Source organism: Periplaneta americana, chromosome 1 (genome assembly GCF_040183065.1).
Source record: "Periplaneta americana isolate PAMFEO1 chromosome 1, P.americana_PAMFEO1_priV1, whole genome shotgun sequence".
In the NCBI taxonomy this organism is placed as follows: Eukaryota; Metazoa; Arthropoda; class Insecta; order Blattodea; family Blattidae; genus Periplaneta; species Periplaneta americana.
The window spans coordinates 102,972,079-102,985,763 of NC_091117.1; the positions used below are offsets into that span (position 1 = coordinate 102,972,079).

The window sequence follows — 13,685 nt, forward strand, 5'->3', positions numbered from 1 at the left end:
TGACAGCGAGATGGTATTTGGCAAGATAAGGCCGAGGATTCGCCATAGATTACCTGGCATTCACTTTACGGTTGGAAAAAACCTCGGAAGAAACCCAACCAGGTAATCAGCCCAAGCGAGGATCGAACCTGCGTCCGAGCGCAACTTCAGACCGGCAGGCAAGCACCTTAACCGACTGAGCCACGCCGGTGGCTGCATCGACAACAATAAACTCGACAAAAATGATAAATTGTGTAAACTTCGTCCAATAATGAATCACTTGAAGAGTTGATTCGTGGAATTGTTCCAACCAGAACAGTGTCTTGATTTCGATGAATGCATGGTGGAATAATATGGATGCCACAGCTGCAAACAATTTATCCGCAGAAAACCCATCTGGTTTGGGTACAAAATCTGGTGCCTCAATACGACAACAGGATATTTGATAAATTTTTATGTTTACCAAAGGAAGAACCCTAATGGCAATGTCGAATATGAAGAAAAACTTTGGGAAATGTGCTGCTCGATGCTGGATGAGCTACCAGAAGAACTAAAGCTGCTACCATTCTGTATTTATTTTGACAACCTCATCACAGGAATGAAACTACTTTTTCATCTCAAGAACCCACGGTTACGGTGCCACTGGAACAATCCTTGAAAATAGAGTACCGAAAGACTGCCCACTTACGTCATCCAAAGAGATGAAGAAAAAGATACGTGCTCTTATGAAATGGTGAACATTTCAAACGAAGGAATTGATATTGTGCAGTGGGTGGACAATTCCGTGATGACCATAGTGTCCACTTGTCATGGAGTGCAGTCTATTTTGAATGTGTCTCATTACTTACAAGCATAAAAGAAGAAAGTGCGAGTTCCTTGTCCTGCACTACAAAATGTGACAAGTACCTGTTATTTTATTTCTTGAGAATTGATCCGAGAAACTCGTAATTAGAGAAAACTGTTTCGAAAGTAATGTTTTTATAAAGTATTTTGTGGTCTGAAATCGTTGCCGTCAGTTGCAAATATTATATTTATAACTGTTGTTGTTTTCTAATGCCAGGCATTTGACAATAAAGTCATTTGGCCTCTTGCACTATTTCCAAATATATTGTCATGGTCAGCCACTGATGCATAGATTTTGAGGTGTTCTGAATCCATTTCTTGGATTGAGTTGCACAATGGACAGCTAGGGGACTGATATATTCCAATTCTATGTAGATGCTTGGCCAAATATAAATGTTGATAATATTTTTGCTGTATATCAACTCCAAGACGAATGTAACAAATTTTCTAACATTAACGCCTAGCATGATCATATGAACACAGCTCCTAGTGACCAAATGCCGTAACATACGAATGAAATATTATGTGAATATCGTTGACAGACAGCTAGAAACTTAATTCTTATGGTGGAAACATATTCGTTATTTTTTTTTTTATTCCAGTGTTAAAGGATTAATGAAATGTACAATTATGAAAAACAAATATTAACCGTTCATCTAATATCAGTAAACTAGTAGTTGCTCAGTAGAATGCAGGAGGGTCGTTATTTTGAAACTATAGTTTTCAGAAAGTTCATCAAATAATATTTTCAAGACATTTATGCTATTTGTCAGAAAATCTTCAGCAATTTCTCTTTTTATTTATCATTCCAAACGAGTTCAGTAGCATAAATAATGAAGAAATTACTGTAGGGATCTTATGAATAAGTCTCTGCGGGGTGTATTTTAAATAGGTGTGGTGCGGAGAGGTATTGATGAATGGAGCACTGCTCTTCCTAGAACTGACCAAAGATAAGATAAATTGTTATGAGTTATGAGCCTTATGACATTGAACAGATGTCATCACTGTCACCACATGGTGTTTAATTATACTGTGACTGAAAATATCAGGTAGAGACTAGCTCTGTGTCGGTGTGTTGGTATATTATTTATTCAATTATTGTTGGGAGAATGTTTTCATGTTTGTCAGTTACTGTAATGTAATAGTAGTGTGTCATTATGTCGTTTTCTGCGAGCAAGAGTGGCGTTACATTGACTGTTGCCTGTATGTAGGATTGGCATTATGCCACATTCCTTATCCCTTTTTCATTTAGAGAATGACAATATGCTCTTACAGTCATAAATGTATGAATGTAAATTTAGCAAACTACAATTTGTGGCTTTTCAATCACAAATTTTCTTTTACATCTGCGTTTCCTCCATTTGAAATATGTTATCCCACCAAATGGAGTAGAGTAATCTCTGCCATATTTTGAGAGATTTGTGATTGACAGAATATCTTGTGCAGATAGTTTTTTTAATTCCAATGGCATTCATTAAATGTGATTCTTTTCGCCTTGAGTTGTAGATCATTTTACATTACTCGGGGTGCGTCACAGAGAGGCGACCTACTTGTGCAGATAGTTTTTCCATAGAATTTCAGTTTCATTATAGGTACCATTATTTAAATGGCTGCAGGGGCGTATTTTGCGGACTACCCGGGCTACCGGCGGGTAGCCCAAGGAAATTACAAAAGAAAAAGTTTATAATATAACATAATGTAATAATTTTGTATTATTAGTTTTACCATAGTAATTAAAATTAAAGTAATTGTTAGATATATTTTGTGTAATAATAGGGTCAGTGGTAGCCCAAACCCTTTAACCAGTATACGCCACTGAATGGCTGACATATCCTTGTTAGAGACCTATGCGAGATTAAGAGTCAATGCAATTGTTACAGGATTGATACAGTTGTTCAGTGATGTATGCAGAAATTTGTCAAAGGGTTGGGGGGGGGGGGGTCATTATTAAATTTTTTTACGGTTTACATTATCAGTAGGCTATTTTAAATATTGTATATTATTATTATTATTATTATTATTATTATTATTATTATTATTATCAGCTGAGTTTTCACAGAGGGATGTGAAACTAGTTCTGGGAAGAATGTTTGTGACAACACTGTCACGTTGCGGCTGCAAAGAAACATTTGCCAGTGTGAAATTTTCATTAATCTCACGAGAATCACTATGCGACTTTTTGCTAAAAAATTGAGCTTTTCAGTCGCTAAGACATATCAAAGAACTTGGAATGATAATGTGAAGTTTATATTAAAAATATGAACTGTCAAATGCACGAAATGTTGAACGAATGTTACACAGTAAAGTAGAACTCAAACTATTGAACAAGTGAATACCACTTTTAAAATGAGTTTAAAATCGACAGTGCACAATATTTAACATCTGCACTGCAAAACTCTCAAAACAACCTTTTTAACCCATAAATGTCGAGAGAGGAAAAAAAAGGAATTCATAATCTTGTAATTTTATAAAATATAATTTATTTCACCTTACTGAGTAAAAATACACAAAAATTACAATTTTGTTTCCTCTGGTATAGTAGATAAATAACCTGTATTATATAACATACGCTGAGCATTTACAGTATCGGTTTCATACAAATACTTAATAGGCCCTTACAATGTAAGAAATGAATTTTGAACCAATATTTGAAGAATATTTCCATGTCTAAGCACTTTAATTAGTAGTTTAGGTATTTAAACAACATTCTTTTACTCGGTTTTTTTTTTTTTTTTTTTTTCATTTTGTAAGATATTTTAGAAAACAAGTATCAGAATGAAGATCAACATTACATTTGATGCAACAAAATTTAGCACATTTCGCCACAGTAAGCACATCTGCGCTGAGTGCTTTTCCAGACAACTAGTGATGGAGTCTATCATAATGTATTTCATTGAGAACTTGGTTTCTCCCTTTAGGTATTACAGCCTTAGAAATGTCCATTTGTGGCACTGCAAGCAATGACTTTACAATTTGCCTTGTGAATTTCAGCAAAGATAATGCCTTCTGATGTTGTCTGTACAGCATCCACAAGTTGACTAATGATTTGTTGATACAGAATCTAATAAGTGGCCAGTACTATTTTTTGGACCATATTCGAAGTCGAAGGTGTCCTCTTAATTTGTCAAACAGGTCCACACCACCGATACCTGCATTATACATTTTTATAACTTCTGGCTGTGAAATACTGATTTTTCTCTTATCCTTACTACTCCACTGTGAGCATGAGCCTAAAGAAACTACATCTGGTGTTGTTGCATTTGTTGCTATAGTGATCTGAGCATTATCATTCCATCTGACAAGGATCAGATTACTAGATGTGTCTCTGATGGCATGACAAGTACCTCTAGTAGATTTTTTCAGATCCTTTTCAATTCTATCAATTCTTATAGTCCCAAAGCACGTGATATTTACTGTTGAAAATTTTTCCAATAACCCAAAGGAAGTGAAATAATTGTCTATAAACAGTTTACTGCCATCAGGTAGCAATCCAACTCACAGTATCTCTGTAACAGCATTTCCCCCCTGGTGCTTGTTCGACTCTCCCTATGTACGGTTTGAACTTTATAAGGTACCCTGCAGACGTTGTCAAGCACCAAAGCTTGTTTCCCTCATATGAATTACTTCATACTGTGATGACAAAAATATGGTTCCATTGCTTCGTCAACTGAATATGAATTTGGAACAATGTCAATCATGTTCTGGAACATTTTATTTAGATGATTGAAGAGGGACCTAAGTTTGTATATGTTTTCATTCTTGTCAATTGTGTTATTGTCATTGAAATGAAGGAAACAATTAATTGTTTCAAATTTGTTTCTGGTCATACAGTGTGCAACTAGATTGTTATGGCTGTCATGAAGAGTCTCCCAGTACATTCTTTGGAAAGGCAATTTGAGATATCCGAACAAAAACAAAATGCCAAGGTATTGATATACTGTATGTCTTCCATAGATACTATATATCTGGATAACCTTTCATGATGGCATATTTTATAGTTTCTCGAATTATGTGAGTAATAAACGAATTCCATATATGTTTGAACAAATCTACAGGGGACATGGATGAAATATCTAAATTTCTAACAGAAACTTGTGTATTTATGACAGACTTATTCCAGAGGCGGCTCCTCAGGGCAGGCAGGGTAGGCTAAGCCTACCTCAACACATTTAGAAAAACCTAAAAGTGGATATTTATTAACTACCCCAACACATTTGGAAAACCTTATATAATTATATACTCTTGTCTAGGTGCTTAGAAATTCTTCAGTTAACTGTGAATGGAATTTTTTTAGGGTTAGTCGGACGTTGCTTACTACTGGCAGATCGATTTATGCGACAAGAATACACTGGACAGATCACTATGCATCAGAAGGTAGGCAGAAGCGAAGTTAGCCAACCTTCCATGTAACTTCAAAGCCGGCCCTGGAGTAAACATTAAAAGAGATCGCTTTTCTAAATGCTTTCTTAGCGCATGCGTTCTATGCTTAAGCCAGCGCGCTTGAATTCTGCCTGCCCTAACGAGAACCCATGAGCATTATCGAACACCTACGATTTGCGAAATTTCTGTTTGAAAGTTTCACGAGTTGGAACGTAGATTGTTACGAGTAGTATAACAGTTTTTAAACAGTGTGTTTTAAAAGATGTTTTTTTTAAACAGTGTATTTTAGAAAATGTGATTTTTGCAAGTACGTACTGTATATTAATGTTACGTATATTTGGTGATTTATAGTTAATGTAAGTGATAATAATATTATATTATGACTGATATAATAAGTAAACTGTTACGTCCGTTTTCGCGTCGTAATGACATTGAAAAGAGAAGTATTTTGGACAATGGACGACCCACTCCTGCATTAAGCTCTATTGTTCATAAAGTCAGTGCTAAAGGTGCAAGAAAATTTAATCCTTCATGGTATGAAACACTATGAAATGGAAATATAAAAATTGGAGGTTTATCTTTCGAACAGGTGGAAAAATTCAAATATCTTGGAGCAACAGTAACAAATATAAATGATACTCGGGAGGAAATTAAACAGAGAATAAATATGGGAAACGCCTGTTATTATTCGATTGAGAAGCTTTTGTCATCTAGTCTGCTGTCAAAAAATCTGAAAGTTAGAATTTATAAAACAGTTATATTACCGGTTGTTCTGTATGGTAGTGAAACTTGGACTCTCACTTTGAGAGAGGAACTTAGGTTAATGGTGTTTGAGAATAAGATTCTTAGGAAAATATTTGGGGCTAAGAAGGATAAAGTTACAGGAGAATGGAGAAAGTTACACAACACAGAACTGCATGCATTGTATTCTTCACCTGACATAATTAGGAACATTAAATCCAGATGTTTGAGATGGGCAGGGCATGTAGCACGTATGGGCGAATCCAGAAATGTTTGTAGTGTGTTAGTTGGGAGGCCGGAGGAAAAAAGACATTTGGGGAGGTCGAGACGTAGATGGGAGAATAATATTAAAATGGATTTGAGGAAGGTGGGATATGATGATAGAGACTGGATTAACTTTGCACAGTGTAGGGACCGATGGCGGGCTTATGTGAGGGCGGCAATGAACCTGCGGATTCTTTAAAAGCCATTTGTAAGTAAGTAAGTATGAAACACATAAATGGCTAACAGGAAGTGAAGTTGAAGCTAAGCTGTAGGTGGTCACGTTTGTTATTGTAATCTAAAGAAGGTACTTGGAATCAGATCATATTTGTAACTCGGTAAGTCTAAAGAGACTTTGAAAAGATTTTGAATCCAATTTTGGAAATGATGTCTGAACAACAAGGGTTGCAAGACAACAGTATAACAATAAACTAGAAAAAACCGACAAATTATGAGATGGCTCATTGATGTAACAGTATTGTTATGTAAGCAAGAGTTAAGTTTTCGGGGGGCATGATGAAAGCGAGCTGTCATTGAATCGCGGGAATTACATAAAAATGTTCTGTAAATTTTGCTTACCCTGAACATTTGACTACGAGCCGCCACTGACTTATTCATGCTCTGACTAAAACTGACATTATTCGATTTTCGTATTTTCCCCTTTTCCTTTCGACCTTGAAATGAAACAGTAGACAATTTCTTAGGATTTTGAGCCTGGAAATATCTCTCTCTAAATCCAGGAACTATTTGTGTTGTGTCATGATTATTAGTTGCAACATCGTCACCTACATCTCTTACCTCACCATTGGCAGCAACTCTGATTTCTGCAGGCTCAGATAATACACCTTTTCTCACACCTCGAATATTTGCTATACATTCATTATCGCTGGCTCCATCATCTTTATCGCAGTCATTTCCATCTTGTGGAGGCAGTAGCACAGGTTCAGTTTCTTCATTTCCTTTTATATCTTTTATAACATCATCAGTGTTGTCAGCATTTTCTAGTAGATTGACTGTCTGCTCTGCATCCAAATATGGTCTAAAAAGATGATATAAACTATAATAAACATTGTTATCAACAATATAAAAAAGAAACAATATCGTAAATTGCATATTTACACTGTAGGCTTATAGTTTGTAGGTTTTTTGGTCCTATTGCTGTCCATCTCACATATGCTTGAAGAAGAATTCATCTATAAGAACATACATAAATTGATATTGTTACTGCTCAGCATATGATATATCATACCATAAATGTAGAAAGTGAAATTGCTATGCTTCCATACAAAGATACATGTACGCCAAATGATCTGAATTATTCACGAATATCTAACAAGTAATATTAGCACTAGTTTCATAATTAAAACATAATTTATATTGAAAATAATTAACATTATTCCAATCAATGTTTTCTTTTCTTTAAGATCCAAACTCGAAGCCTCATACCAACAAGACGAATGAAAACAGAGCATTCAATAATGCCTGAATCTTAAACCACACTCATGTACTGTCAACATAAAAGAAAATAGTTAAATTAAATTCACATGGAAATATATGAATAAATATTTCTTACCGCGTATTTTTAATCATACACTGGGTGTTAATGGTTTAATATGTTTCACAACAAGTTTAATTTCATATTGTGTAAACTACATTTTATTACAAGGTCAGTATTAGGCAGTAGGTCTTTCTATAATAAAGATAGCATTGTTATAATTCGAATGTGCCGCAGCACCAAGCACAGGGATTATGTTGAAGGAGGAGTAAGAAGACTGTGTCTTATGTCGATGTAGATTTTGTTACTCTGACAGTGAAAAATTAGAGAAGAGAAAACGATTATGGATAAAAAAAATACTCGAATCTAAATATGTCATTTTTTTCAAAAAGTTCAAACACAGTAACCTGCCTTGCATATGCCCCTGCAGTTGTTATGGACTTTAATAAGGCCTTTGACATAGTGCCCCATGACATTTTATTAACAAAATTAGTTGCAATTGAATTAGATAGAAGACTAATTCTCTGGATTAGTAAAGTTGGCGGTGCATTGTTGGGAAGGGGTTATGTAACATCAGGAGTGCCCAGGGGTCATTGATTGGGCTTTTACTATTCCTAATTTATATAAATGACTTACCTGTCCGTATTAAGTCTCAGTTAGGCTGGAGAGCCTTAAATTTTGTAATAACATTCAAGAAGAGAAGCACTAGATCCAAAGACTTAGTGTAAGGGTCTCTGGTTTGCCCTCTAGTGGAATATGGAGCAGGCAGTATGTTTAGTGAACAGTCCGAAGACTGGTTGAAACCTCATAAGTGACACATCATTAGTGTAGGATGGCCAGTTCCTTTCCCCAAGTTGAAACAAATAGGTTGTCTTAAAAGGGCAGCAAAATCCATAAAAGGTGGCATGGTCCATGGGTGCGATAATTCCAGGAACTGGATTTGCGGCAGTGGTGACTAGGTGGAAAAAATGCAGGTTATGTACACTGTATAAGGCATATATAGGGTATAGAGCTTGGAAGGACACAAGGGATGAAATTGTAAATCCTATATATTACTCACGGACAGATCATAATCACAAAACTGAAAGTAGGAAACAGAGGACTGGTACAGGAAAATTTTCGTTTTTAAATCTTATAATAGATTGGAACCAGCTACCAGCAGCTGTTTTTGAGAGGTCTCTTCTAACAACTGAAAAATTAAAAAATAACTTGCATAAGTTGTTATAATAAAATACTAGCAATTATTTGTCATTATTAACTAAATGTTATGTAATTGTGAGTGTGTCATGAATATTTAATTATTGTATTAGAGATTCTGTTCTACCATTTGGATCAGTCCAAATGGAGTGGTCCAATAGTGGTAACATTTATTTTTAATAGTGATGATCCCTATCTGTAAGTAGACAGAAATTAGCCTAAACAAAGAAATTAGTAATAGTTTATTTTTAATTTACCTTCATATGAAAATGGCAGCTATTTTTGTATCATGGAATTTGACATTTTTGGCTTTTGCAGATAGTTGCGGTAAATGCAACAGCTTAGCTCAGATAAATGATAGAAAGGTGGGCAAAAAACTGTTATTTTCAGTACATTCCAGCCTACATTTTATGTCCTATACCTTTTTTACCCTATCTCTCTTTGTCAGAGTCAATTACCGCAATAAAAAAAAGACTGCAGTTTTAAATTTTTGTGCAATGGGAAGGAATGAAATACGAGGGCTGTCATTTTGTTAGAGGACAGCTATACACTCGAACCTTTAGCAAAAAAATATCTGCTTTGGAAGTTACAACAATAACAGGTCACTTACGTGTTGTTTCTGATAAACTATCTGAAGAAATATCTCAACTGGATAATCAACGCATCTCTTAAAAAGTTGTATTGGAATTTTTACAGAAACGTAATGTCTGTATTTATATGATGTTTTGTTAAACAAGGCAATATTTAATCATGCAAGTATTATTACAGTATAAACCTATTTTTCACTAATTCTGTCCTGTTATAATTTTGTTCACATGGAATATCATACTCCAATTCTTTTTATAGGTAACTCTGACATAAAAATTTGAAATTTTTATTTTGTCCCCCACCAGAGATACGAGGGCTCAAATTAAGAGAAAACTGAAAAGCGAGCATTTTTGAATTGCTCTACCTAAAAAAGGGGATAAGTAAGAGAGCCCAAATATTTTTTGGTAAAGATTTGAGTGTATACCTGTCCTCTAAATGACAGCCCTGGTATTTAATTCCTTCTCACTACAAAAAAAATTAAAGTGGTAATTTCTTTAAATATGGTACTAATACAAAAGTGGCTGCCAATTTTATATGAAGGTAAATGAAAATATAAACTAATACTAATTTCCGTCTACTTACAAATAAGAGTCATCATTATTCAAATATAAATCTTTACATAGATTTTTGAAAATGCTCAAGCTAACAATTTATTTATTCATTCCTGGACCATTTGATATGAATTAACCCATTTTCCTTTGTTCTATTTGTGTGTTCTGTATTGTTGCTGCGTTTGTGTTTAGTAGAAGTATTTAGTGCCATGAAAATTTTTGGAAATAAATAAGTTCAGTGTAAGTGTTCGAGTTTTAAGTATTTCGTAAGTGTTAAAATTGATTAAGATTTGTGTAAGCATTATATGTGTCTTGTAAGCGTTTAGTACTTTCGTCAGCTTAGTGCTAATAGTGATTTAGTGTGTATTTATGTTGTTTTGTATTTATGTTAGTGAACGTTTTGTAATTATGTTGTTTGATCTGTTTTGTATTGACATGTTATTGTGTGTTTTATATTTGTATTTTGTTGTGTTATGTTGTGTTTTGTGCATTTTTTTTTTTTGTGTAAATTGTGTATTTTCAATTTTGTACTGTACCAACTCTATGACCGAGTATTTGCCTACTCGTAATGTAATAAATAATTCATTTGTTCATTTGTGATTGACAGGATTGGAGTAGGTCACTTGGAGTATTTCCATTTCCCTACCATCATTCCATCTTTTATCTGTAGCACTATTCCTGTCTTTGTTACAAAGGCAGAAGGCAAAAAGAAGCTACTATATAATGTTATCACAAAACATGAGTAGTGTTCAATGTGAGTTATTTCATTCTGCTGTTTTGCAGAATTCGTGCCCTTCATGGAGCGCCTGTTTGATGAGAATGTTCTGCTTGGAAAGGGATGGACCACTCATGAGTCCCTGCGTCCACTAGCATATAGCACACTTGCTGACCTTGTACACCATGTAAGACAACATCTGCAGCTCTCAGACTTGGCTCGTGCAGTGCATCTCTTTTCCAAGAATGTCCATGATGAATCTCTACCAACAAGGTAAGTCACCACATACAATAACAGACATTAATTCTCAGCAATATTAGTGCTGCTATACTTCAATTAAACTGAACCATGTCTATGACAAACAACAACACTCTATGCTTAGATGAAAGAGATGTATAAGCAAATACACTATAAATGAATACAGGACACTTTCACTTTTAGCTGGGAAAACTACACTAGCGCTCCAATTGGACAGGCTCAGAGCAACAAAGTTTATCCTAGAAGTTTCGTATCCTTTATCAGATGTACTACATTGTATAGGTACACACACACTTTTGGTAATAATTGTACGAATAAAACTATGTTCTTGGGCAAAGTTTGTGTCCTATATTTGTGCAAGCATTACCATCTTGAGACCAGTTCGAAATCTTCCCCCCCCCCCCCCAAAAGAGAAAATCATGTGAATATTTAACTTTAATTTTATTGAAGGTACAGATTGCGATATTGGAAATTATTGTTTTATGCGATTATTATTAATATGATTCGTATCTTTTTATTTTTTTTTATAGTTATGATAAATAGGTTCATCACTGCAAGAGAAGTGGTCTGGATGCTATTTATAAGGATAGAGGCCCCCCTTTTTATGTACAAAACATACAGGTTATGCTCTATAGGCAGCGTGGAAATGGGAAACATTTGCTCAAAATGCAGAAATGTGTTCGTTGAAAAGTATTTCAGGATTCTTATCAAATGTTTCTGCTTAAAGGAAAACAAAACAATCGTTAATCCACAGAAGAAAAGGGAATACAAAAGCTAAGATGGTGTTACATGTGTAGGTAATTAGCTATGTGTTTATATTTTAAGTAAATGCTTATAAAAGTGCTTTCTTTTTTGTTTCATAACGGCCTTCCTAATTCCTACAACAAAATTCTCCTATGGTGTGCCATGAAATACCAAAAATTCTTCAACTGAAATGATAGTATCGAAACAAAGTTACATTCAACAACAAAATATTAGCCATTAAATAAGTTGTATTATATTGGTTGATATTCTTCAATTTAAAGTCTAAATAATGTAATAAGAAGAAAGAAAATATCTAATAGGTCAATTATAACGTTATTATACACCAGTTTCCCCATTTAATGATAAAATATAGGTTAATAAATGCCATAGGTGGCACTTGATTTGTATTATAGCAGAAGATGTGAAGCAGTATCTTCAGTCCTGTACAAGAGATGGCACTAGTGCAGTTGTTACCTGTCATTTAACACAGCAACAAGCAAGAGTGTCCTGTATTAGCCATATAGTGTATTTTGTATAAGTATTGTAGTTTTCTCTCTCTACCCAGACTAATTCCTTTTCATTTTTGTGATTGGTTTTCATTCAAGCATTATAAGATTTGGAATGCAATTTGACAACCAGAAATCACCCTTCAAATCAGAACTTACAGAATTGGTGAGGAAACTAGTTGTGACATAATAAAATGGACAGTGAAAATGTATTTTTTTTTTCATAATATCTTTTAATTAATTTGCAGTTCCTTATAATACCTTTTCATACATTAGTTTGACATAGTAGCTAGAAAGAAATTTACAAGGTACCAAGTTTTTGCAGTGCATCAGTTGTGATCTGTGTTTGAGTGTTTACATCATATTATAAAGGAAACTCTCTCTGTTACATCAGGGCTTCATCTACATTTTAGGAACATGTTTAGGATAAATCACAATACAGCGAAAGCCAGTAGGGGAAGTTATTCCCACCCTCGCCGCTCAGCACCTCGCTCGCCTGCTCTCTCTCTCTCTCTCTCTCTCTCTCTACTGTCTGCTCCGCTTCAGTGGATCACTGCCTACCGCCTCGCACGTATTTCAAATTTAATTTAATTTCAGTTTGACACAACACAACAACCAAATTTCATGTGCATTCGACACAACACAATAATCAAATTTAATGTGCATTAGACACAACACACAACAACACTCACGTTTTTTCCTCAAAGTAACACATGCTTTGAATAAAACAACGCTCACTTGTTAACTTTGCACTGTCAGAGATTTCCTCCCTCACACACAATAGTCACCAGAGCCTCGGATGCTGTAATCAGCACCTGCCACGTGATGGAGAGGTTGGTTTGGGAATGAGAGGTTATATTAGTTCTCGCAGAATGACTAGCAAGTAGTCCATGCTCCTCACAATACCTTATCGTATCTGCTGCCTTTAAATTCTCCCTGCTCAATTTCAGGAAGAAGTACACATCTTCGGTACGGCTCATCACAACACGTTGTTCCGTCTGTACTTGAAGCTGGACACAGGCACAGTGAAACTTTACTAGCACTCGTTAGTTATGCCACCCCCGCGGTCAACCCCTACCAAGAGAAATTCACAAGCCCACCACTGTTTACCCACGCTATTCGCTCATTGTCCCTTTCACTAAAGCATTACAACCAAAACACGAGAAACATATTTCCCTCTACACGAGACTGGAAACTGATGCGGAATTTAGATACTGCTATTACACTTACGACCTCATTTTGCGTAGAGTCGTAAGTTTGAGAGATGAAGTTTAGGACTACATCATGCCCCAACACCAAACTGCCCTTTTCTGCAATACATTATATATCATAACATAAATATATCCATTTTCTCTTCCTCCTCCAACTCGTCTCGATAGCTGAGAGGTCTAAATCGTGACCAAAAACCGAGCATGCATTTCGTTAGG

General features: G+C 35.1%; 1 protein-coding gene across 6 annotated transcripts in view; it reads left to right on the forward strand.

Moving 5' to 3' along the window:
• Window positions 1-13,685, forward strand: part of Nipped-A (Transcription-associated protein Nipped-A) — a 494,348-nt gene that overhangs the window by 48,927 nt on the left and 431,736 nt on the right. For all 6 annotated transcript variants that reach the window (XM_069825168.1, XM_069825181.1, XM_069825178.1 and 3 more), the window contains exon 8: window positions 10,819-11,023. In XM_069825168.1, coding sequence (XP_069681269.1) covers window positions 10,819-11,023 — 205 coding nt within the window. The remainder of the gene's footprint in view (window positions 1-10,818; window positions 11,024-13,685) is intronic.